The sequence below is a fragment of the Benincasa hispida genome, chromosome 6 (genome assembly GCF_027475165.1).
Source record: "Benincasa hispida cultivar pf3 chromosome 6, pf3_genome.v1.1, whole genome shotgun sequence".
Taxonomy (NCBI): domain Eukaryota; kingdom Viridiplantae; phylum Streptophyta; class Magnoliopsida; order Cucurbitales; family Cucurbitaceae; genus Benincasa; species Benincasa hispida.
In genome coordinates, this window is record NC_143483.1 from 57,058,205 (window position 1) to 57,082,822 (window position 24,618).

The following is a 24,618-nucleotide window of genomic DNA, read 5'->3' on the forward strand; positions in this document are numbered from 1 at the left end:
AGAACAATCTTTCGACTTATTCAAATAGTTTATAAAGCATGCATCAAACAAGTTGAACACACGATTAAGTTTTACTTAGTTCATGTTAATTACAATGTTTCTCAACTCATTAAGAAATTAGCTGCTCATGATAGATGGTGAAGAGATGGATAAACAAAATACTATATATGCATTCATATTGATAAAAGAGGTTTCTCAACGTTTTTACACAATATAAATGACAATAATAGAAAAAAAGAGATAGATATAGAATATCAAGCCGTGGTATGCAATTTCTTGCTCCCTCCGGTGTTGTGGATGGATGCCTTGCTAGATTGTGCTGAAGGTGAAGTCTCCCCTTCGTTTTTTGGAAAAAAATCTTGAGTTCTCACTCAAGATTCCATAAGGACTCGAAAGGAAGTGTTTATGAAGTGAAAATTTGTGCAGAGTTTCCTCTAACATCTTCTCGGTCGTGTCACTTTGCATGGAACTCTTGTGCGTATTTGTAGGCATCAAGGGGCATTTCTTCTTCTCTCACTAATGATTGAACCGACAAGGTGCATTAATTTTCATACCCCAATGCACCGCTGCTTCACTCAGCAGTTCATTGGCTTTTCCGTGAAACTTTCTTGTCAACCACCAACTATAATTTGACCTCCATTGCCCTACGTGTCATTTCACCTTCTATCACATGAAGCTATGTGTTCCCACCATGCGAATCCAATTTTGGCATTAGGATTTTTCTTCTGCGATGACATCTTATGATCATATGAATAGATTTTTGCATTCACAAAGCACGATTTTTATAACTTTTGGATTACAAGATTGTGTTTATATGTGATTGCATAATATAATTGATTCCATGATTTTCTTACCAAGCTGTCGCATTTTTCATGATTTTTCCTAATTGTTTTAGGAAAAAAAGATACAATAACTTGTATTTCTATAAGTTATCAGTGGTCCAATGTTGGCTCCTACCGCCGACCAGTAGACCATCCATCCAGCCGCGTTTCACTTAGTCGTGAGACTGTTCGATTCGCGTTTCATCCCACCTTTGATTTAGGTTGTTCAGTCGCCGTCTAAGCACGACTCTACGGCCAAACTATAGGTAAGCTGCCGCCTACATTTTTGTCCAGCTGGAATATTGAGTTTAAAGTAAGGGTTAGTTGTTATTATTATTATTATTATTTTCATATATTTGGTGAATTTCATGGATGTTATGGATTGGTCTTGAATGCCTATGAATGCCCATCGAGTTTTGGATTTAATCTTGATTGGTTCTTGAATGCCAAATAAGTTTTTGGCCTAAGTTCTTTCGCTCTTGACATTTAAAGGTCGAATTTGAGTTTTTTGAAGGAATTGAGGTGCTGTCCACTTGGTTGGAGACTTTGGTTTAGGAAGTTGGATTTGAAGGTTTAATGTTGTTGTCCATCATAATTAAAAGTAAAATTTTGGTGGTTTAGCTTATGGGTCGTGCTGATTTTGAAGCTTTGAATTGCTTACCACTAATTGGGTTAGTTTTGGAGGCTATTATGATTACTTTTGTGTTTGCTTAAGCCTAAGTATCTAAATTAATTTCAATTTATGTTTAAGGGAGAATTCAAGAATTTTATCCAAGATAAAAAGAGATTATTTGGCTTGGTTACACTATCAGGACTTAAATTGTAAACTTTTTACTACTGGTTCACCCTCAAATAACACCCTAACTAAGTTGATGTTAAGATTGTGTATACACGTGAAAGTATGATATTAGTGTAATGAAATGATTTGTTAGGATTTACTAATGGATGGACTGTTGAGGGTATTCCAAATACCTATAAATTATGCTACTAAGATCATGATAACATGTTTATGGTTTGATACAAAAATTTGGATGTTATATGTTGTATGTTGGACTGATGGTGACTGTTAGTATTCTATCGAGTAGTGTACATCTTATGTTTATGAACCCTTGGGTTCACTATTTATGACTAATTCGTTGTTTCTGAGGGATCATCACTATTGCTACGATTTGTGTTCCTTTAGGCTCACTAGACTACCATGATATGTTTTCCTTCAGGTTCATTAGACTGCCACGATATGTGTCCCTTTAGCTTCACTAGACTGCTATGATATGTGTTCCTTCGGGTTCACTAGACTATCATGATATGTGTTCCTTCATGATCACTACCTATGAAAGCGTGCCTTCGGGTTTGTCCCTTATACTTATGCCTATGACACATGATGGACACCTGTGTCTCGATAGGAAGGCTAACGATCACCTAGTGGGTCACTTACTGAATATTTTTATACTCACCCTTTCGTATGATATGTTTTTCAAGTATAAGCAAGGATAGACTGGTGAATGATAAGAAAAATTCACAATCGTACCATTGGGATCAGATAGAAACTTCCACATATGTTTTTTTTTTATGTTTTTCATGTTACCATTGTTAACAGTCAAATGTTTGGAGTTTTAAATCATATTTCTTATTTGAATTTACGTTTTAGGGGGACCCTGATCAAAGATTTTCATTTATTTGGATTTTTATAAAAGTAATTTATTTTATGAAATTCTTTTGGTTTTGGTCATATTTTGTAAAATAGTCATTTTGAAATTTATGCATGCATGTAGTAATAGTCTAATACTAGTCTAAGAAAGTCGGGTCGTTAGAAAAATAAAGTTCATGAAATAAATTTATAACTTAACAAAAAGGTAAAATAGGGATAATTTTATATTTGAGAGAAAGCATAAGCCAAATTTGAAGGTAAAATCGAAAAAGCTGTCTCATCTTAAAGGATGTGAGAGAGGCAGGAAAGATGCCAATTTAGAGTAAGTGAAGTAATTGAACCACAACCCAATTAATCAACCTCGTCCTTAGAGGAAGCTGAGGCCGAGGCAAACTCACCTCTCTCATTTTGACAAATGCCAAATATGAGAGGGACGAAGCAATTGAACAGCTCGACCGAATTGGTCTAACTCGGTCGAGCCTCAACTTGCCTATTTTCTTTGCACGGATGCCAAAGAAGAGAGGGAAAAATAATTGGGTTGTTTTCCCAATTACCCACCTCGGTAGAGGTCAAAGCCAACTTGTCCCATTCTTTGGATCTTGTTCTCAATAGGCCCTTGTCCAGCAGCCTCGTGTGGCCTGATCCAAACTTCGATAGTCATATTTCTAAAAGGATAAAGAAAACTTAATCCTTTTTCCATAAGCTCCACTAGATATAAGGCATGACAATTCCATGTGAGGGTAAGTTCAGCTTCTCCCCTAAAAAGCTTGTACCACTGTATTGAAAAATAAGTTAAGCATCAGAGTGATTGCAGCAAACACCAAGCTAGTGTGTTATTTTGATTATTTTGTGGGTGATCTCTTTCCAAAATACAAATTTATTGTTGGTGGCACGTTAATGTTTGATGAGTTATTTTGGTTAGATTTTGCCATCAACATATAACATTTTTCTTGTTTCTAATATTAAATTTATACCCATGACGGACTATAAATTAGGAACTTTGAAAACATTTAGTTTGATGCGTAGGTTTAGAATCTTAAGTTTGAGGATTAGACTGAAGGGTTAGGAAGCCTAGGTTTAAGAAAATTGTGTTTGGAGTGCAAGTTTTAGAAGTATGAGTTTAAGAAACCTGTGTTTGGAGTGCAAGTTTTAGAAGTATGAGTTTAAGAAGCCTGTGTTTGGAGTGCAGACTTAGGAAACATGTGAATGAAGTGCAGACTTATAAATCTTGAGTTTGTGAAATATTTTCTTGTATTTAACCCGTGGTTATATTTTAGGTTAATTCAAACTCGTCATCTTAATTATTTTAATAATAGTTAAATTTAAAATAAACTAAAAAATTTATAAGAATATATATATATAATTTTGAAATAGATATGTGACTATATTTATAATTTAATTTAATTTATTTTTTAATAATTTGGTATTTTGATTTTACTATGTTTTGAGATAAGACTTCATAGATTTTTGTCACTTTAACTAATTTGAAAATGATCGATTTTTTTTTTTAATCGTAATATGCTAACTTCAAATTGAAATAAACTAATATTTTATTCTTAAATTCAATTATTGAAAATTTATAATAAATATATATATATATATATATATATATATATATATATATATATATATATATATCTTTATCAAATTACATTTGAGGAATAAAAAAATCATAAAGTTTGATTTCTAAATTTTATTTGGCGCTAAGTTGTTACCAATATTTTAATCTTCTACATTTAAAAAATAATTATAAATCTTTGAGCTAGTTCACACACACACACAATTATACAATTATCAATATATTCAACATATAATTGAGATCTCAATAGACGGATGATCGATTTTTAACTAGGAAAAATAGAAAATAAATGAAATCTCCTAAAATGAAGGAAACATTAATTTTAAACGAAGAAGGAAGAGAGAGAATTAATAAAGATAATCTTACAATAATAATAATTTAAAAAACCAAAAGAAAAAATAGTTAAAGAGAAAGTGCATTTTAAAAATTTAGAAGAGAGAGTGTATTTTAAAAAATATTATTGTAGTTAAACTAAGCGCCTCTTTGAAATGATTTAGAGAAAAAAAATATTCGCTGGTGGGTCATTGGAAATGGCAATCGAAGGCTGAGGTGGTGATCGAAGTCGGCCAATGGCGATCACTTTAGAGACAGTGTTCAGAAGTTGGCTTAGAACTTCCTAGGTTAAATTAGAAAAAAAAAAAACTAATTCATGAGTTTGAATAGTGTTTACAATTCGAATCCATAGGACAAGGGTGTAGGAAGCCAAATCCATTCAATCCCAACCTTGAAAAAAGGCTGGTTATATATCAAAGGTAGTGTTTACAATTCGAATCCATAGGACAAGGGTGTAGGAAGCCAAATCCTCCGATCCCAACCTTGAAAAAAGGCTGGTTATATATCAAAGGAAAATTAAAACGATGCTATACGCCCAAATTTCTTTTTTTTTTTCAACAGAAAAGAACTACCTCACAACACAATACACGTTGTAATCTAAAACATTTTTTTCTTTAGGTGGGCCCACCGCCATGATCGTTGGAACCAATAGAAATCGAGGAGCCACGCTAGCTCAAACCGGGGACGACTGAACCCGCGTAATCGTGAATAGTCGAAACTCGAGAAGTTCTTTCTTCAAAAGAAAAACCCAGTTTTCATTTCTGTATATTATTCCTTAAATAGGGAGAAATTTTCATTCTTGTTTTAGATCCAATTCCATTTCCATTGATCGCATAAACCCCATTCCATAGCTCTCAAAAACATCATAGAAAGGAGTCAAAATGGGTTGGATTAGAGAGACAATCGAGTCTTTCAAATCCATAAAAATCAGAAAGGCTCTATCTCAGGCCATTAGTTTTGGTACGTAAATTCAATCTTCATATTTCATTCACATTCTGTTATATATCAATTGAGTATTCTTCTTGGAAGCATTCTTTTGGTTTTTCTTGCTGATTCAAATTGACGGGGTTTGAATTTTAACTGTTTAAAGCTTTATTCCTCTCCAAATGGTCTGCGTCTCCAGCTCTGTTCTTCATTTTATGATTGAATAAGTGATATTATGAATTGTCCCCCATTGTCTAGCTATAGCTGCAGAGGTTTAATCACACGTTTAATCTCTAATTTTGGTCTATTGAGCTTCAATCTCTGGAAAGTCTAAACTGTGATACTGTATTACTCCTACTTTAATTTAACACCGTTAACTCAATGTTGGAGTTGGACAAATGTTTGCTGATTCGACATGATTTGATAGATTAATAGTAGAAAGAAATGAACAATTATAAACTTGATTTTGACCTTTTTAGGTTCTATAGTTCTTTATCCAACTCACTACTTTCTCCCAGCATCTATTTGTAGTCGTGCAGTGTCAAATCAGTTAACAGTTAACAAATGTTTGTTAGGCATGTCATTTCATAATTTGTAAGGCAAACGGTGAAAGTGGTATAGAATTATAATCTAAAATTTAGAGATATAAATGAATGTTTGAACCTTAGAACTAAATAGATACAACCATCAAAGTTTAGCAAAATCCGAGCACGAAACTTATAATTGTAGTTCGAATATCCTCATTACTGTTCCTAAAAGGAACATACATAATATACGTATAAGAAGGGAGAAGACAGACTTGGCTGTGTTTTGTCTTTATATTAAAATTCCTAAGTCCTGGAATCCAACTGCAACATGCATTTTTCTTCTGCATTCCTTTGCTCTAAGAATAAAATCATAATGTATCAGGTTTGATTATTTCGTTTGCATTGATGATTTGGAAAGCATTGATGTGCTGGACAGGCAGTATGTCACCTGTGGTGGTTGTACTCACTGGAAGTATGGAACCTGGTTTTGCTAGGGTGAGCTGATCCTATAAGATATGCAAGTTTCCATTTCATTCTCTAAGTAGATTGGTTCCAACTTTAACTATGTATTTGCTTGAACTATCGACATCAAACTGCCTTTGGTTATATAAAATCGGATTTTTTGGTTTTTAGAAGTTTATGAACGGATGAACTGCTCATAAAATATGCTAATTCTCATCTGCAGTTATATAAATTTGAAGTAAGTTTAGTCGTTGTTTAGCTTTTGATTTAATCAGCTCATGGAATTTCACCAGATGAAACAGACTGTGCTGATCAAAAGACAGAGTTCACGTTACAACTATGAACTTTAGATAATCTTAGGTTGAGTAGAAAACATATTAACTTAAAATTTTTGTTGTCTTTCAAATTTTGAGGTCTCTGTTTGATCTTTGAATGTTTCAGGTCATTGAACTTTCAATTATATGTGTAATAGACCCTTACAAATTTGAAATTAAAAAAAAAATTGTTCTATTAGATATAAATTAGAATTTTATGTCAAAAGTCAAGGAATAAATGTGTAATTTGGAAACTTCAAGAATTGAATAGACAAAAATCTCAAAATTGAGAGACTAAATTTGTAATTTAACCTAACTCATACTTCTGCAGTGCTTCATCTTGGTTTATATTCACCTAGCTCTGCTCGCATATCTGATAATACATCATGGCCAACCACAAATGGGGGAAAGCTTATGGTAATTTTGGGTTAGCTTCCTATGACGAGTTTTATCTGGTGCAGGGCGACATTCTCTTCCTCCACATGAACAAAGGTCCAATTCGTGCAGGGGAGATCGTCGTGTATAACGTCGAGGTAAGTTTGGTCCTCATAGTCTCATGGTTCATGAACTGATGTGATACATTTCTACACTGGTTACAGTTAATTTTGATTATGAAAGCAATTTGGATTTTGCAATGTTTTGGAATTCAATTTCCTGGTAGGGGAGTGAATAGACCTCTTCTTTGTCAAGATGGTAGTATTTCTTTTTCTTACTTTGATTTGTGTTGATATTTTACCTCATTCACCTCTTATCACTAATTGACTTTTGAATAAGGAAACAATCTTTATATAGGTCAAGATATGACTCTTCTCCTCGTAACTTGCAACTTTTAAGCCTCGTCGGTGATTATTTGGTAGTTAAAAATTGTGCTTGTATTCTAACAATTTCTTTATCACGGTTTCCATCTTTTCTAAAGAAGCATTTGAATTCATAGTCAAATTCCAAAAACAAAAGCAAGCTTTTTAAAATATATATTTTTTAGTTTTCGAAACTTGGTTTAGATTTTGAAGACATCCTTAGAAAGTAGATAGACAAAACAAAAAAACCCACATAGGAAATTGGTGTTTATAAGCTTAACTTTCAAAAACCAGAAACAAAATTCAAAATGGTTTTCAAACAAAGCCTTAACTTTCAGTATTTTGAGTCATGTTCATATCTATGTTTGCATTTAGATAATCTCCAATCTAATCTGTAACAAATACTCTTTTAGGTAGACAATTGCTTACAAAGCTATAAACTTCAAAGCCATCTTTTGGATTCGTTACCAAACATACTTTGTTGAAGAAATTAGCATAAACGGAATAGAGACAAAAAGTTGGAAGAAAGAAACATTTATTAAGAAAGTTCAAAGACGGACACTTTTGAGAGAATACTTCTTCACTCTCTCAATATTCACTCACTCACTTCTCCTGACTCTAAGCTTGTCTAACTTTATAGCCTTCTCTTGACGTACATATGAGGACACACTTACTTATAAGCACGAGATCCTTGGACTCCAATAGACTCTTCTTGGATCTATAGCATTCTAGATACTTCAACGAGTGTATCATTATCTAAAGGAATTCTTGAATTCCTTGGAGCCTAAAGAAAGGTTAAGGCACTTCTAGATCCTTACCTTTGTGGTATTTATTTACAACTTGCATATTTCAATATAACTCTAGAAAAATCTAATTTACACATTTATGTCATATCGTAGATACTTCAAGAATCTTTTAGATCAGTTAGTGTTGCTTTTTTTTTAACATATTTTGTTTCACATTTGAAAATTGTCTGCTAACATCCATTTGTAACATTTGCCAGGGACGCGACATTCCAATTGTCCATCGTGTAATTAAGGTAAGGTTTTTTCAGTAGAATTTCTCTATCTTTAAATTGTACTAAGCGTGCGGACAACTCATTTCATTGTAGATCATATGTTTCATTCAAGGACTTTATGTTTAACTAGATGGTTTGTTCAACACAACCATATTTTCTAGGCAGGAAACGATTCCTTACCTGTGAAAGGAGAACTTCGATATCCTCGTTTTGTTTTCATTGTCCAAAGTTCCCTAGAACTTGTTGCAAATAAGTTGACCTATAGCAAAGAAACAAAGAGAATTCTTCATTCGTTGGGTTTAGCTCACCCTGCAAATTCTCAATTCCCTTATTTTCTTAAGAAAAAAAAAATCAACATTTCCATTGTGGCAGAAAGAAAATCGACAAAACATAAAAAATAAGCAACAGAATGTCACTAGTGTGAATTCTAAATAACAAGTAATTTAACTTAATTAAAAAGTGATTTTTTTTCTTAATTTAAATATTAGTTTGTTTGTTTTTATAATTTTGTTTTCAGAAATATCCATTTTAAGCCTTGCTTAAAACTTTAGATGTAAACTGTAACTTGATTTACACAAAATGTTATCCTCATCAGGTTCACGAGACAAGAGATACGGGAGAAGTTTATTTTCTTACAAAAGGTACTTAAACTTGTAGCATGACTTAAAAAACTTGTGAAGGGAGGATGATATGGTTTTGAATTGGGATAAAGTGATTTTGCTGAATGTTTGGCAATGAGCTTTGCTTGTTTCTTGTGTGTTAAACTTCCAGGTGACAGTAATGAGTTTGATGATATTCCACTGTATGCTGAGAATCAGCTTTGGTTGGAAAGACAACATATAATGGGAAAAGCCATCGGGTAAATTCGCAAGAAGTAATGATAAAACGACGAGTCCTGCACGTGCTTATACTTCTTATTATTCCGAGTTTTAACCATAGTCGTCAACTTCATGCATCAAGGCTCTATTTTATACAAGCTGTTTAGAAATAGGCTAAGAAAGACAGTTTCTTGATATCAAAATTTTGTTCTTCTTTGCAGTTTCTTGCCGTATGTTGGATATGCAACAATTATCATGACAGACATGCCTATAATCAAGGTTTGAACTTGTTGGAAACTCACAAGTTTTCATCTACACTCCTTTACTTGATTAATACTTGAAAAAAGATATATTTTGGGTTTAATTTCCATTTGGTCCCTAGATTCCAAAATGTTACATCTAGTCTTTAAGTTTTTTAATTTGGTTCCGATTTAGTCTCTATTTTCAAAATGTTACAATTTTACCTTGAGATTTGAGTTTTGTTTCAAATTTTAATTAATGAAAAATCAAGATTAAAAGTGTAAAATCACACATGAAAACCAAATTGTACGTATAAAATTGTAACATTTTAAAACTCGAGACTAAATTGAAACAAAACTCGAAATAAATGTATAACATTTTGGGACTTAAGGACCAAATAAAAATTAGACCAAAAAGATATTTTTTTCCTAATAATTATTAATTATTAATATACTAAATATTAGGGGGCGGGGGGAAAAATGAAAGAATAGCCAAAAGACTGACTAGGTGGGCCTATGGTTTTCGATTTTTTTTTTCCTCCTCTCTCCCCATCCCCAAATAGAGAGTTTGCTTCCAAATTCAATTTTGAATATGGCTTGATTTCAGATTTTGTATTGAAGTGTGTTCTTTACTAACTCTGTTTCATTGTTATTGCAGTACATACTTATTGGTGTATTGGGATTGCTGGTCTTAACCTCTAATGATTAGGGAATGAAATTTTCTGTACTCTTAATTTATACCTAATATAAAGGATAGGAAGAGTTATGAGAGGGCAAGGCCTGATTATTCTTTCTATTGTAAGGAATAATTTATTTAGGCTGTGGAAATGAAATATAGAACTCAACATTCAATCACTTGGGCCATGTCTAATTTACATTCTCATCCATTGACAATATTACATGTAATAAAAATAGCTCAAATGCTCTCAAATTTGCTTCAACACCAACATCATTACATTTCAATATCTACTCTTGATATGCCAATCACAATCAACACTCAAATGTCTGGGCAAGGAAATTTCATATAGGAAAATAAAATTTGTGAAAAGAAGGATAAAAAAAGCAGATGATAGATAGCAAAAAAGAATACAAAACTTGGTTTCCTATATGGTAAAAGAAAGACTCCAAATAAATTGTGAAGATCCCTAAAACGAAATTTATGAACAAACTCACAATGAAAATAAAATAGTGCCTCAGCTTCTAGCGTATCTGTAAAGAGCTACAAATAATTGAAGGAAAATTCGATATCGCTAACAAAATTATAGCTAAAATAAAAAGATATAGCAAACGTAATCCATCTTTTAACTCTGCTCGTCTGCATCACCTATCTCCCCCCTTTCCTCAGCAGCAGCGGCCATCAATTCATCGAAGTTTTTGGTTTTACCCAGCAATATCTCAATCTGATGAGGCCAAAGTTATAATAATAACTATTCAAGAAGCTCTTGGAGAAAAAGAATCACAAATTCATTGAGTTCCCATGGTAATAGAAGACCGCTATCTAATACCTTTTCATTTAACATGAACAGGTATAACTAATAACAAATAATGAATTTATAAAAGAATTTTACGACTTCAATCTCCTTGTCATACAAAACAAACATAGACCAAGACCATGGAACTAAGCATTGCAGACCAGTCTTGTCGTTATTTTAATGTCTAAATGCAAATTGAACCATATGATTACGCTAATCAGCCATTATAAAAAATCCTACATACCAAATAAATCCCTTGTTTGTATTAGTCAAGTATTTACTTACTAGAAGATCTTAAATATACATAAAGTAATCTTCACCTTAGCTTTCTGGACAGGTCTTCCTCTAGAGTCATCCTTGATATCAACAGTTGAGGTTGCAATCTCTGTAAATTTAATACAAGTCACTAAAAGGAACTAAAGTAACTATTCTTGTCTGAAAGTAAGAAGGCCAGAAATCTTACTCTTCTCAATAGCCAATCCATTGTTTTTCAAAATTTCGGCAACTGTAACAACTGTGGCAATTGCTGCAAAACGTTGCAAGTACATACCCTTATTAATGGAGGATATGGAGATAAAGTCCTTTCATAGGAAAGGTAAAATAGATAAATGACCAAAAACCAAATGTAACCAATGCAGGAAAAATCTTCAACAAAATTTCTTAAAGCCAAACCTGCTGGCCTCGTTCTGAATACAAGGTGAATATCAATCATCCAAAAACTTGATATTAACAAAGATGATATTAATATATGCCTACCAAACTTTTCCAAAACATCATTCACAGTCCATTTATTTCCAATAATACTCATGTCCCCCCAGTCATCCAATTTTTTACGTCATTCATCATTGTTAATGTTTTTTTCAGGGATAAGAAACAATTTCATCGATAAATGAAATATGGAAAGCGATACAAAAGAAACAATTTCACTTTGCATTGTTAATGTTAATCCGGATACTGCGGCATAGCATCCAGGTAGTGAGATAAGAAGTATTGAGCTCGTCAGATCCAAGGAAGACTAAAAGAGAGTCAAATGGCCATTGGCAACAAGAAAGGAAACAAACGTATAGGAAATTGCTCAGGCGAAGGTTGAATATAAGCTACCAAAAAACTCCACATTACTTCACTTCATCATTAACTGATATTCCCAGAACTCGGCATTTAAAGTCCTTTTACGGCAGTCTTCAAATCAAATACAATTACACAGTTCCATTTGTTCTAGGGTTCATGATTTAAAGTCGATAAAAGTACTTAAAGAACAAAATAAAAGCATAAAGCAGCAAAATTACCCATTCCCAGAGCAGAAAGTTCAACCTCATCATGCTGCTGCATGTACCTCTACATTGAAAACCAAAAACGAAAATCAGAAACACGAAAATAGTATAATTAAACTGGATACAGTTAAATGGAATCGAAACATTGGGAAATAGCAAACCTTAGCGAGATTGACATAGAAGAACAAGGGTTTCTTGGTGTTGGAGACCTGAATCCGATTCTTCTTATATGAATCATATGAATCGGAACTCAAGTTCATGGAGTTAACGCCTTCTACAATTTCTTCCATCAAGCTCTTCCTCAACCTCGCAAAAACCCTGGAATTCAACTCAAAACCCTAGTTTTTCGGGTTATTGGAGGTCGAAGGAAGAGTTATTAATAAGCTCTGATTTTCTGTTGCTTCCTTTGTTAGCAGTTTTCTTCCTTTTATGTGTATGCAAAAGTACTATAATACCCTTTTCTCCTACTAATTTTCCCCCATTTTTTCTTTAGTATTTTTCTTTTTCATTCTAAGTGATAATTTTTAATTTTGATTTGTTGTGGGTTCAAAATTTTATTTTGATTTAGTTTGATATTGTTTTAATTTTTAAAATAATTATTAGTAACTATGTTTTTAGAAAAATAGTTGCATTATGAAGCCATCAGGAGAGAGTTATTCGAGGATGAATATTGATGTCGCAGGGTCAAAGAATGGTTTGAGTGGTGAGATCAATGGGATTATTCGTGATTGGAATGATCGGCTATTGGTAGTGGATGCATCCCTATGTCTACCAATTGGTCGATCAAAGTCTTAGAAGCTAAAGCCATTGTTAATGGCTTAAATCACATTTTGGTTTATTAGGATGAGCAGAATCTTCTAGTGGAGATGAGTGGAGATGGAATCAGATTCAATCGAAGTCATCAAGTTTTTGAATTGTGAAACTTCTAAATTATCAGAGTTTTATTTTATTTTGTTGATGAAACTCTCTATCTTGCTTCTTCTGTAAATGTTTCTTACTTTTGTAAAATTCATGGAGAGAAAAACAAAGTTGTTCATAATCTAGTAACTTTGACTCCATCTAGAATTTCCTCTCCTTGGAGACCGTTTTTTCCCTCTCGTTTGTATCCCTCATTCTTGAAAGGAATTGATAGTTGGTTGTTGAGTTGTTTTGTCAGTTCTCTATGAATATCCGTTTCAAGAAAAAAAAAACAATTGTAACATGAAGTAAATCGATGTTAGATGAATATTAGATTTAAACTTGAAAAAGTAGATTACAATATTTTATAAATGTAGATATAACAACTCAAACAAACATATGGTTAATTATTATTATTATTTTTTTTTGTTAACAATTTATAATTTTTTAAAATAATTGTCTAAAATATATGTGCTTTCAACTTAAATTTATTTTTTATTTGCTTGATTATTTGTTAAAGTATAAGACAAATAGTTGCAATTAAAAAAATTCTTGAATTATTTATTTGTTTTTTTTTTTTTTTAAAGAATGGTTGCATATAACTAATTCATTTAAAAACTAGGATACATAATTTAGTTGGATGAGAAATGAATTAGATATGTAAACTAAATAATAAATTTAAATTTTAAAAGTTGTTAGAGTAACTGAAAAGTGATTTGACTAGATTAATTAACCATGAGCATTACCAAAAAAAATTCTTCGTACTTATATACCATTAACATACATGTTTTACTTTATACTTTTATAATTCTATTTACATATTCGGGTTGCTTTTGAATTTTTCCACTAAAATTGTATATTATATCCCTATTATTTTATTTCTTTATTTATTTGAATTCAAACTTTTGATATCTTAATTGAAAGCATGCTTTTATAACCACTAATTGAATTACACTTGGTCGAAAGCATATACTTTTATTCACCAAATAAGCTACACTCAAATCGATATTTAAACGTCTTCTCAAGATAATAACATCTAAGATATAGTGATCCTCCTATTCAACTAACTTCAACTATTTTCAAACACCTCATAGCAAGGCCTTCGAGTCTACTATTTTTCTATGATTTCGACAGTCCGTTCTTTCTAATTGATTTCAAATATCCAAATCATTTGATGATTGATCCATACCATGACCTAAATCGATGTTATTCACTCAATACTGTAAATGAAAGTCTTGTCTTGTTCTCGTCTTCATTCTTTGTCACGTTGTTAGAACAAAAATGGAATATATATCAATATGGAAATATTTGGCACATGGAGTCGTGATCTGATATAGAATCTCTTTTTTTTTTATATAGATAGAAAATCTCTTATCTTATATAGATAGAAATGGATCTTATCCTTTATGTGGGGACATCCTTGGGCCGGAAGCACTTTTCTTTCTTTTTCTTCACACTAACCAATAAAATCGATAATATTTCGTATGTTAAAAAAATGAACGATCCGTCAAATTCAGGATTGATCTCTAATAATGAGTCAGATCATACCAATATCAATCCATTTTATTCTATTTATTTTAAGGCAAGAGTTCAACAATCCCTTTGTCAAAATCAAGGAACTATTCATACATTTTTGAATAGGAATAAGGAACGCCAATCTTTTCAAATTTTATCAGCATCTAATTATTTTCAAATGGATCCATTCAACGATGAAAAAATTAAAAAGTACTATAAGAATCTATTTCAAAAGATCTCATGCTTCCTTAGGCTTAGGAATTTGTTAGGACATTCAGGAGTTGTTCTCCTCCAATTGCCATTTTTTGTTCATTTTCTCAATTAATAACTCATTATCAAATCTCGGTAACGAAATATTCCTATTATGTCATTTTTGAATTCTGATCCATGCAATAACACCGTCTTGAATACTTTCAATTTGAATTGGCATTTTCTCTATTGTAATTATCATCATAGTTATTGTGATGAAAGATCCACAAGAATTAGGCTTGGACAGTTTCTTTGTGAAAATGTATGTATAGCCAAAGAAAGACCACGCCTAAAATCGAGGATCAACCCATTTCCCAAACAAAACAGTCAGAAAAGACCTTTGGAGATGTCAAAGTAATCTCATACATACTATGCAGCTGAAAGTTTAAAAACTTCATTAGGATCCTTATTTAGAAAGTCTTATTAACAGAATCTATCCAATGCCTTATTATATGTATCATGATGCACCTAAATCAAGGAATTAATTTGCCTACTTGTAATAAATACACAGAGGATTTTAACATAAATGACCTACTAATGTAACATACATAATCCTTAATCCAGTTTAATGTACTAAAACCAAGGGAAACTCGTCATTAAGGAGTCTAATTCGCTCGGGTTGATTCAATCCTAAAATGTGTATATTCTGTGTTCTAGCATGCTTACAGTGACGAAAATAATGTCGATATCTTCATCTAGATTCAGTTGACAAACTCTTTTCTTCCTCTTCGATTCTGTTTAACCATTTGAGCCCAAGATCACACCCTGAGACTGCTGCTGCATTGAACTGTTCTCTAGCCATCTCAACTGAATTCATCACTGGACCATCCGGGCTTTTTCTAGCCTTTCTGGTTGAACCGTTCTTTAAGCTGAATTTTGTTAGAGATTCGGGTACTTCAACACCTAAGTCATGCAAATCAAATGACTAATGATGAAAGGGATAGCTAGAAAATTTGGCAAGAACTTGAAATCTGTAAAATTATCTAGTATGTAGCTTTCATGGAAACTTCACAATTTCCTATCTAAAATCACGTAGTTTTTATTTATTCATTTTTATAAGAACGTTGTGAAATACTTTGATTTAATTCCAGCCTGTGGACTTAAAGGAATTCTTACCTTTGAGAAGAAGAGATCCATATGCTATAGCTGCACCGGCATGACCCTGCAAACATGAGAAGCCATGAAGTTATACCCGTTAAAGATGCTGTCTAAAACAGAAATGTTCCAACAATGTTCCATCAGAATAACTAAGAAACCAAGGATTAATACAATGATGTAATAAAAAAGAACAAAATAGAACAAAGGTTATAGAAAAGATCACGGATTGATGATTTTCAAAAGAATCAACTGAAAACAGTATACATCGAGGAGGGCGCACACAGGTGCAAATGCAAAAAAACCCTGATTTTTGAGGTGAATATCCGGTGCTTGCCTGGAACTAGGCTGGACACTGTAGTTGCAAACGCAGTGCCAAAGAACGCACCATAAAATTGCTATCTAATCATGATAAAATGAAGACATTATACTACCTTCTCTGAAGCCCGATGGAAACACCATAATGCTGATGCAATATCTTGCTTCACGCAGTCTCCAGTCAGATATACTGCACCTAAAAGAAAAAGTGCACCTGGATGTAGCTAGAACATTGCAAGTTCAGGTAAGGTTTGATGCACAATTTGAAGATACGATCTCTTTAAGCCTGCAATTAGGAGTCATACCTGGTCAACAGCTTTCTCCAGATAATAGAAAGCTTGTTGGTCTGATTGTACATATTTATTCTACACAAAACATTTCACCATCGTTAATGAAACAAGCACAAGCATGCAAGTGTGAATACTTAACTTGCTAACATGACTACAAGCAGTAGGCAAAAAACGATATTTACACCTAACTTCGTGAGAATAACTCATATGGTTAGGCATACAAACAAGTTTCTAACGGAATTTGACAGCAGTATATGATCAATTACAGTCTCTCTCAACTGCGAGTGAGTTCTTTAAATGAATTCCAAATTTAGTATTCAGTGAACGGGTCTCGTTAGTGATGTGAAAACAAAACCACAGTTAACCCAAGAAGAAGGCTAGAAGTTAATTAACTTAACTCAACCAAATTTCCTTTTAAAAAAAGCCTAAGACTTTGCTCTTATTTATAGATTGGACAGCGCATTTCACTAACAACAAGAATTAGGAGTTTAACCTCAACTCTCAGACGACAACCAAGTTCATATTGTGCATCTGCATCGCCCATATCTGCTGCTTCAACCAATAATGCAGCTCCTCTGTTACAATAAAGAAGAAAAGGAGAGTCAAATGTGTCCCTGAACAAAAAACCAGCAGGCATCTAATAGATGCCATGGCCATGGAGATCCAAAATAAATTCCAAAAACTTGAAGACAAATGAATCAGTTTGTCTACTTCATACTTTTCTGAGATTTGAAACAGGCAAGGAACAAATGAAAGTAAATATTAAAACATTTGAAGGTATAAAAAAGATGGTTAAGACTTTAAATTCTGATGAAATTTTAGACAAAAATCCTAATAATATTTTAAAACGCTATCAAGGCTTACGCCTTAAGACTTGCCTCAAGGCAAGGCTCTAAGTTTTAGCCTCGAGACTTACACCTTTGTTGAACCACAAGAGGCTTGCGCCTTTGTGAAAACGCATTAAGGCTTAAATCTCTATGCCTCCCCTAGTGATTAGAAAAATAATAGTCATTTGCCTAATTCTTAAAAAATATTAAGGTTCGAGAGATGTGACTATTTGAACAAAGACTATTTTTACTGTTGACCTTGAGAACACTGAAGGCAAACATTTATAGTATAAATCAATCCTATTAATGATAATAGTAGTAGTAGAGATGATGAAGATGTCCCTTTAGAATTTTTTATTGACTGAAAATTGTGAGGGTGACGCTTCTTTTTACAGTTATATGACTATCATGTTTAGCAAGACTTGGTCATACCAATTTAGGTTTTGCAAAATGTTTTTAATTCAATATTTGAGGCTTATGCCTCATATGTCTCGAGGCTTACGGCTCACCTTTTGAAGAGTAAAAGCCTCAAGGCCTCCTTTAGCCTTTTAAAACATTGATCTTGAAAGACAATACAATATCAAAATAGTCCGGATGAATATTCTCTTTCGGACAGAAGGAAAAAGTTTATCTGAATTTCTTTCATATGCCAACCTATCACTTACCTCAAATGTTGCAGCAATAATGTTTAGAACACAAAAGTCAAGAACTACAGCAGTAATCCCAAATTCCCAATAACGTATTGTTCAAGAAATAAAGTACAAGGCTCACTTACACAGCTTTACATCCCCCTGGGACATGGTACTTCAAATGCAATTTTGACAACCAATACCTGGCATGGGTATTTGAATTATCAACTTCAAGAGCCAATTCAAAATTTTCCTTCGCTGTCTGATAAGATGACAAAGGAGAACAATGTCGTCCATCTTGTGAGAAAGTAATCCCAATGACAGAAAGAAATCAGACGAAGTAGATAGAAAATGCAAAATAATTAATATAGCAAAAGAAGGCCACTGTTCTGTGAAAAATATCACATTAGCTACTGGACAATGGCATACTTTTTTTTCTTATTCAGACACAACCAAATTGTTTAGCTGCCACTAAACCTAAAAGCATAAGGTGATAACCCAAAAGCTTGAGCTAACAACTTAATCAATTAGGACAGGACAAATCTATTTGGGAAGTAGCATAAAACTCAACAAATGTACTATCAACTAATATTAATTAGGAAAGAAATGAAATAACACTCAATTTGAACTCGAGCACTTTAAGTTTCCAGTAAATCCTGAAAACATATGAATCAAAGGAAAATTCAAGAAAATCAAGGATTATATACAACTCAGTGGGGACGTCGAGCTGCATGAATTTTGAATATAAACAATAAAAACACTAGTAATTAGTTAAATTACATTACATGATTTATGAGCAATTGTAAAAAAGTAACGTTAACGATTATTTCAGCGACCAAACAGGCTTTTTCGTATAATTCAAAGAAACTACCCGAAGAAGGGGGATGAGGCGGCGATCATTGAGCTCACAATAATCAATAACTCTATCGACTTCCTTCAAAGCACTCCATCCTTTGGCAATCAACTCCATGGCCTTCCGATTTCTGCTATGCATTTCCCTCTAAAGATACCAAAACAAATTAGAGAAACGAGAATGGAAGAGAAAACAAAACAAGAGGAGATGAAAAATCAAGAAATTAATTACATATTGACTGAAACGAAGCAGAAAACTGAGAGATGTGAGATTCGAAAAGCGCTTTGCAAACGGCGGCCGGAGCATCTTCGTCTTCCTTGGTGAAGCAGTGGCCTTCCGGGTTTGTCCGTTGGCTCGCATGACTTGAGCCTATAACCATCATTTCAAAACCGGAAAGCCGGTCTGGTTAAACCGGTTTTTTGTTTCCGGTTATGTGGCCATACAAGGACCGGGCCGTTCCTTTATGATTTAAAGATGTTCATTTTTCTCGCAGGACTCGCCCTTAACGAGGGAAAGATTTATTTTTTAGTGGAATAAGTGAAGAAAAAAAGTTTACCTTAAAGTAGGACGGAGAATGAATTCTTCTGTTTGCCTCTTCTTTAATTTATTAGAGTAGTTATTGTTATGTTTTTATTGTTATTATAGAAATATTATATTTAAATTTTAAATTTTATTGTTTAATGACCCAGACAATGAATATGTTATTATTAGTAGTAAATAAATATCATACTTACATTTCAGATTATATATATAAATGATTTAATTGTTAATTATTCCTGTTGAATGAGAAATTTCGGTGAATAACGAATTGTCACATCATCAATGAAAGCACGAGTCTATTGAAAAAATTATAAGTTGGATCGAGTCAAGTAATTAAAGTCGCTCGGACCCAATCTAATTCAAATCCATGGTGAAAATTTGAGCTAAATTAAAGATTAAGCTCAAGTATATTACTTTAGCCCAAACCCAATTTGAGCCCAATAGAGTAATTAGGCCCAAATACATGTAAGGCCCATGAAAAATCTCTATAAATAGAGGGCTTATCTTTCATTTGGGGAGGAGGTTGGAAGAATTAAAAGCCAAAGCTCTCTGAAGTTAGCAGTTGTGAAGATCATAAGACATACTAAAACTCTGAAGATCAATTCCAAGCTCAAGACATATCAAAGCTCATCAAAAGACATATTAAAGCTCTGAAGATTTAAGCTCCCAAGATCTAAGTAACTGAAGCTTCTAATTCTTGAAAACTAATGCTCTCAAGCTCTCAAGTACTGAAAACTGAAGCTTCTCAAAATTTCGAAGGCTAAAACACTCAAATTCTAAAGAACTAAAGATCTAAACTATTTGAAGGTTTGAAGATTAGAAGATTTCAACAAACTGATTGTATTCTCACAACCTACCTGAAGATTCAATCTCCTCAAACTCAAGGAAAAGCTCACAGGTCGATCAGAAATTCTACACCTAGAGAGAATTCTCCCAACAACTAGAAAACTCTCTGACTTCTAAAGCTGACCACACCTGAAAACAGAATTCCTTTGGAGATACAAGCATTCTTCCAAGACTTCAACTCCAAGATCATCACGCACTTCACTTCCTCAAATCAAGCGTACGCATTCGATTGAAAGAAAATAAGAGAATCAAGTACTAGAGATTGAACTACATCGCATCAAATCAATATCAAGATCAAAACTAATCAAGTTCAACTCCATGAAATAAGTTTCTCCGGAAGCCTCGTGCGAACACTAATCCTCCAAGAAGATTATCAAGTCCAAAGGCCGATCATCCAAGAAGATCATCAAGCCTAAAGATTGATCATCCAAGAAGATCAATAAGCCCGAAAGCCGATAATCTAAGAAGATCAACCAACTTACAGATTAAAGTTTATTTTGAAAGGTTCAAAGAATTATTATATTAGAGATTGTATTTGCTACACTAAAATTAATACAAATACGAAAATTCAAATTCCACGAATTAAATTTCTCCAAAAATCTCGTGCGAATAATTCCCTTCTACTAGAAAACTTGAGTAATTTTATTTACATTCAAGATTTTTAGGTCGAACCAATTATATAGAAAATATTAAGAAATTTAAATATTTAATTTCAACTTTTTAATAATAGTTATTTATGTTAATTGATTTTTTTTAAATAGAAAAAAAATCAGAGAATCCCTGATCTAATCCCCACAAAATTAAATGGAGAATGAAATGGGGAGCAGGAAAGCCATCTTGGCCTCGCCCTACCATGGCCTTTCATGAGAATGAGATATTTCCTTACTGTCGTCATATTCCAAACTTAAATAGAAGATACAATTGATAACCTTTTGATCCAAATGATATACTTAAATTAGTTATTTTTTTAGTACAAGAGTGGAGTGATTCAAACCAGAAATATCTTCATCGTTAATACATATTTTATGTTAGTTAAGCTAAATTCACTTTGGCCTAAATCAGTTGATTTATGGTTATAGAATGAGAAAATTTTAAATGATAACAAATTTGGAATAATTTATTTTAATATTATTAGTGAACATACCGCTAGTTTCAAATCTCAATTTTATGTCACTTCATAGACGAGATACTTATTACTGTTTTAAATAACAATAGTTCTACCTCGTATTTGCCATTCACTAAAACCCTATCTTATTTTTACTATTTTTAAATGAAATAAATAGTTATATTTTGCAAACTAAAATTTGATTATAAATTTGGACCTTTTCACATGTTAGCATAGAACATATAGTTATAGATAAAAGTGAAATCATGTTTGATAGGGTCCCAACTAGTAAATAACAAACTATACATGACAAAAATTGTACTAAAATTGTAATTAACTTGCAATGAAGGGTTTGATAATGTTTAGCTTTAAGCCCACAAGACTCCTATAAATGTGGCTAGCCATTGAAAGGAGGGCTTCAAACTCCAAAATCACATATTTGGAAAAACCCTAAAATTAATGCCAAGGATAAGGACTAAGCTAAGCCACACTCTAACTTCATCCATTCAATCTTTCTCTTGAAAGACATAGGAGACCCACATTTTTACACACATTTGATCTATAGAAAGAAAAATACATAATTATTGGTGAAAATGAATGTTCTTTCTACCTTCCAAAATCCATTCTAAAAGCACAATCATACATTTTTATAGCCATCTTGATTTAATTTTCAAATTTATATCTATAGAATTGTCCTTTCATCATAATTTAGTGTGTAATTATCATAATTCGTTAAGAGTTTTGGTACAATTTCAAATCAATCCACATAACAACAATTTTGCCTTCAAAATTATTGTGTTTTGACGAAACTATGACATTTCTTTCTTTCCACACCTTCCCCCACTATCAAACAAAGTCAAGCCGTTTAAATTAATTTTGGGACTAATAAGAGGATATAAGTTTATATATGCAACTTTAATTATATCATAATTGGATTGATTATGTACTTCGTCTCTTTTCTTTTTCACTGACATTTTACTCGAATTTGGATCCCACTAATTGAGACATGACCCATGTTTAAAAATTTCATCCTCACATACCCCATCTTGTCCCTTTTCAATAAACATTTTATTTTTTACAATTATATACAGAATCATATAAATTTAAGTCTATTATAGTTTCTATATTACATTATATTAAAACTGTTTCCTCTTTGAAACATATCACCATTTTTACAGGCAGACACTTTTTTTTATTTATAATTATCGAAAAAAATCAAAACTTCTCATTTTTCTTGCCAAAACTATTTTTTCTTCTAGTCATTAACTGATGACTCAAAAAATTTGTCATAATATGGAAAAAAAAAACTTCCCATTTTTTCCTTCAAAATCTTTTGTACCTTTATTGACCGTTATCTACAGTCATAAATTCACGACACGAAAAAATTATCATCAATTTGGATAAATTTGTAGAAAGGTTCCCTTTTCCTTAGAAAAATGCATGAATTTAGCTTTTATGTCGGTTTTTTCTCTCTTCTTTCTAAATTTCTCTCTTTTTATGTTTCAAATTATTGTAGTGTTACTTAATGAAAATACATATTTGAATATGAAATATTATCTGGAACCACATATAAAAAGAGGTCTGAAATGTTTTAGGTATAAAATAGAATAAATTGGAAATTTGGGGAAAAAAATAGTCTCATTTAAATAGAGAAGATTATTCAATATTCTCTTTGTTCTGTCGATCATACATATCCTGTCAATTTATTATTATTATTCTTTTGGTCATTGTCAAAATTCTGTTTATCTGAAGTAATATATATTATATGATTGTTATTTTCAATGGGAAGATGATAGCTAGCTGTCTTAACAAGTATGGTCTCCCTCAATATGTGTGGAAAAAATCATAGAGGTTGGAAGAGACCCTAAAATGGTTAATTTATTGTCACATTATTTATTCAAATCAGAAAAAAAAAGTGTGAGAAATAATTCTTTCCAGATAAAATATTATTCATCCCCACTCTATCCCTTACGTTTAATTATAAAAATTTAGTCCCTATAATTTAGAGAATGTTATAATTTAATTTTTATAATAATTTTAAAAATTAAAATTTAACTTTTATGATGAGACATATCTTATAAATGGTTTTCGTGGTTTGATAAAATTCTCATGAATAATTTCTACTCTAGAAATTATCTAAGAAGATCTTCCTAAATTATAAGAAATAAATTCTAATTATAAATTATAGAGATTAAAATCTAATTTTCTCCGAGTCATAGGAATTAAATATTATAATTTAATTTTAGATTTATTTGTCTGTCTACTTTTAATAAATTTTAAAACGAATCCTTATTTGTTAAGTTAAAAATTAATTTTTATTGTAATTGGTTCAGTAAGAAGAATTATACAAGTATAAATATCTTTACCAAATGCATAGATGACGGCTAAAAATTAAATTTTTTTAGAGAGAAGTTTAAAATAAAGATTAAAATAATTATTTTTGTCCCATACTTTACAATTTCTTTAATTTTAGATCCTATCTAATCGAATTAAAATAAATGCTATAACCCACTATTATTGACTTGATTGATAATAAAAAAGTAGTAATCATATGTTGGCGTTATACTATTATATTATTATTTTGATAATATAGAAGGGAAATGAATGAAACTTCATGCTTTGAGTTATTATTATTATTTTTTTCTAATTCAACATGGTTATGAAATTTGAAATTCTAGAAGTTGATAATACACATTTTAGAAGAGTTAAGTACTTATTTTAATTTATTAATAAGTATATTGAATATCATAGATTATTTTTATTTAATGAAATTTAAAATAATGTGGCCGTTAAACAAGCGACTTACTCATCAAAGATAAAATTGAAAACACAAGTAAAGAAATAGTAAGTATAGTTCAACTGATGTAAATTATATTAACGATCTCCATACAAGTTAAAAAAAAGAACTAAAAATAAAAATAAAAACAATATAAATAAAGAAATATTTGTAAATTATATAAATTATTATAGTTGTTGTTTTATAAGAACTATCAATAAACAAAGTAGTCGATTTTTATAAAACTTCATCAATTATTAGATTATTAGATTTTGCTCAAAATTATTCAATGTCACAATTATAGCACTTTATCATGAATTCATTTTTGTTTTAAATTGTTTCAAGCAATTTAGTTTTTATGATGTTTTATTATTAGTACAATATTTAAATGATAATACGAGTATAGCATAGTTCATCTTCATTACATAAACACATCAATTATCTATCTATATTAT

At 31.7% G+C, this 24,618-nt stretch overlaps 3 protein-coding genes across 5 annotated transcripts; 1 reads left to right on the forward strand and 2 right to left on the reverse strand.

Annotated features, from left to right (window-relative positions):
* Positions 1-4,976: 4,976 nt before the first annotated feature.
* Positions 4,977-10,335, forward strand: LOC120080325 (uncharacterized). Of its 3 annotated transcripts, none has more exons than XR_005482474.2 (8): positions 4,977-5,341; positions 6,215-6,327; positions 7,070-7,141; positions 8,409-8,444; positions 9,019-9,064; positions 9,195-9,297; positions 9,463-9,520; positions 10,139-10,335. XR_005482474.2 is itself a non-coding variant. In XM_039034962.2 (8 exons), exons 1-8 carry the CDS (start codon positions 5,263-5,265, stop codon positions 10,187-10,189), a joined length of 543 nt encoding a protein of 180 aa, XP_038890890.1. In that variant the 5' UTR covers positions 4,977-5,262; the 3' UTR covers positions 10,190-10,335. The 3 variants fall into 3 exon arrangements, 2 of the variants coding, with proteins under 2 accessions (XP_038890890.1, XP_038890891.1); XM_039034962.2 differs by having other exon boundaries at positions 9,195-9,282; XM_039034963.2 differs by having other exon boundaries at positions 5,062-5,341; positions 6,269-6,327; positions 9,195-9,282.
* Positions 10,336-10,534: 199 nt separating this feature from the next.
* Positions 10,535-12,654, reverse strand: LOC120080327 (uncharacterized protein At2g34160-like). Its single transcript, XM_039034964.2, has 5 exons — positions 12,385-12,654; positions 12,239-12,287; positions 11,416-11,478; positions 11,273-11,337; positions 10,535-10,880 (listed from the first exon to the last, which is right to left on the reverse strand). The coding sequence occupies exons 1-5, from the start codon at positions 12,511-12,513 to the stop codon at positions 10,782-10,784; spliced, it is 405 nt and encodes a 134-aa protein (XP_038890892.1). The 5' UTR covers positions 12,514-12,654; the 3' UTR covers positions 10,535-10,781.
* Positions 12,655-15,256: 2,602 nt separating this feature from the next.
* LOC120079340 (binding protein) lies at positions 15,257-19,284 on the reverse strand. Its single transcript, XM_039033503.2, has 8 exons — positions 19,128-19,284; positions 18,915-19,043; positions 18,190-18,305; positions 17,081-17,162; positions 16,603-16,662; positions 16,414-16,521; positions 16,001-16,046; positions 15,257-15,787 (listed from the first exon to the last, which is right to left on the reverse strand). The coding sequence occupies exons 1-8, from the start codon at positions 19,254-19,256 to the stop codon at positions 15,576-15,578; spliced, it is 882 nt and encodes a 293-aa protein (XP_038889431.2). The 5' UTR covers positions 19,257-19,284; the 3' UTR covers positions 15,257-15,575.
* Positions 19,285-24,618: the final 5,334 nt, after the last annotated feature.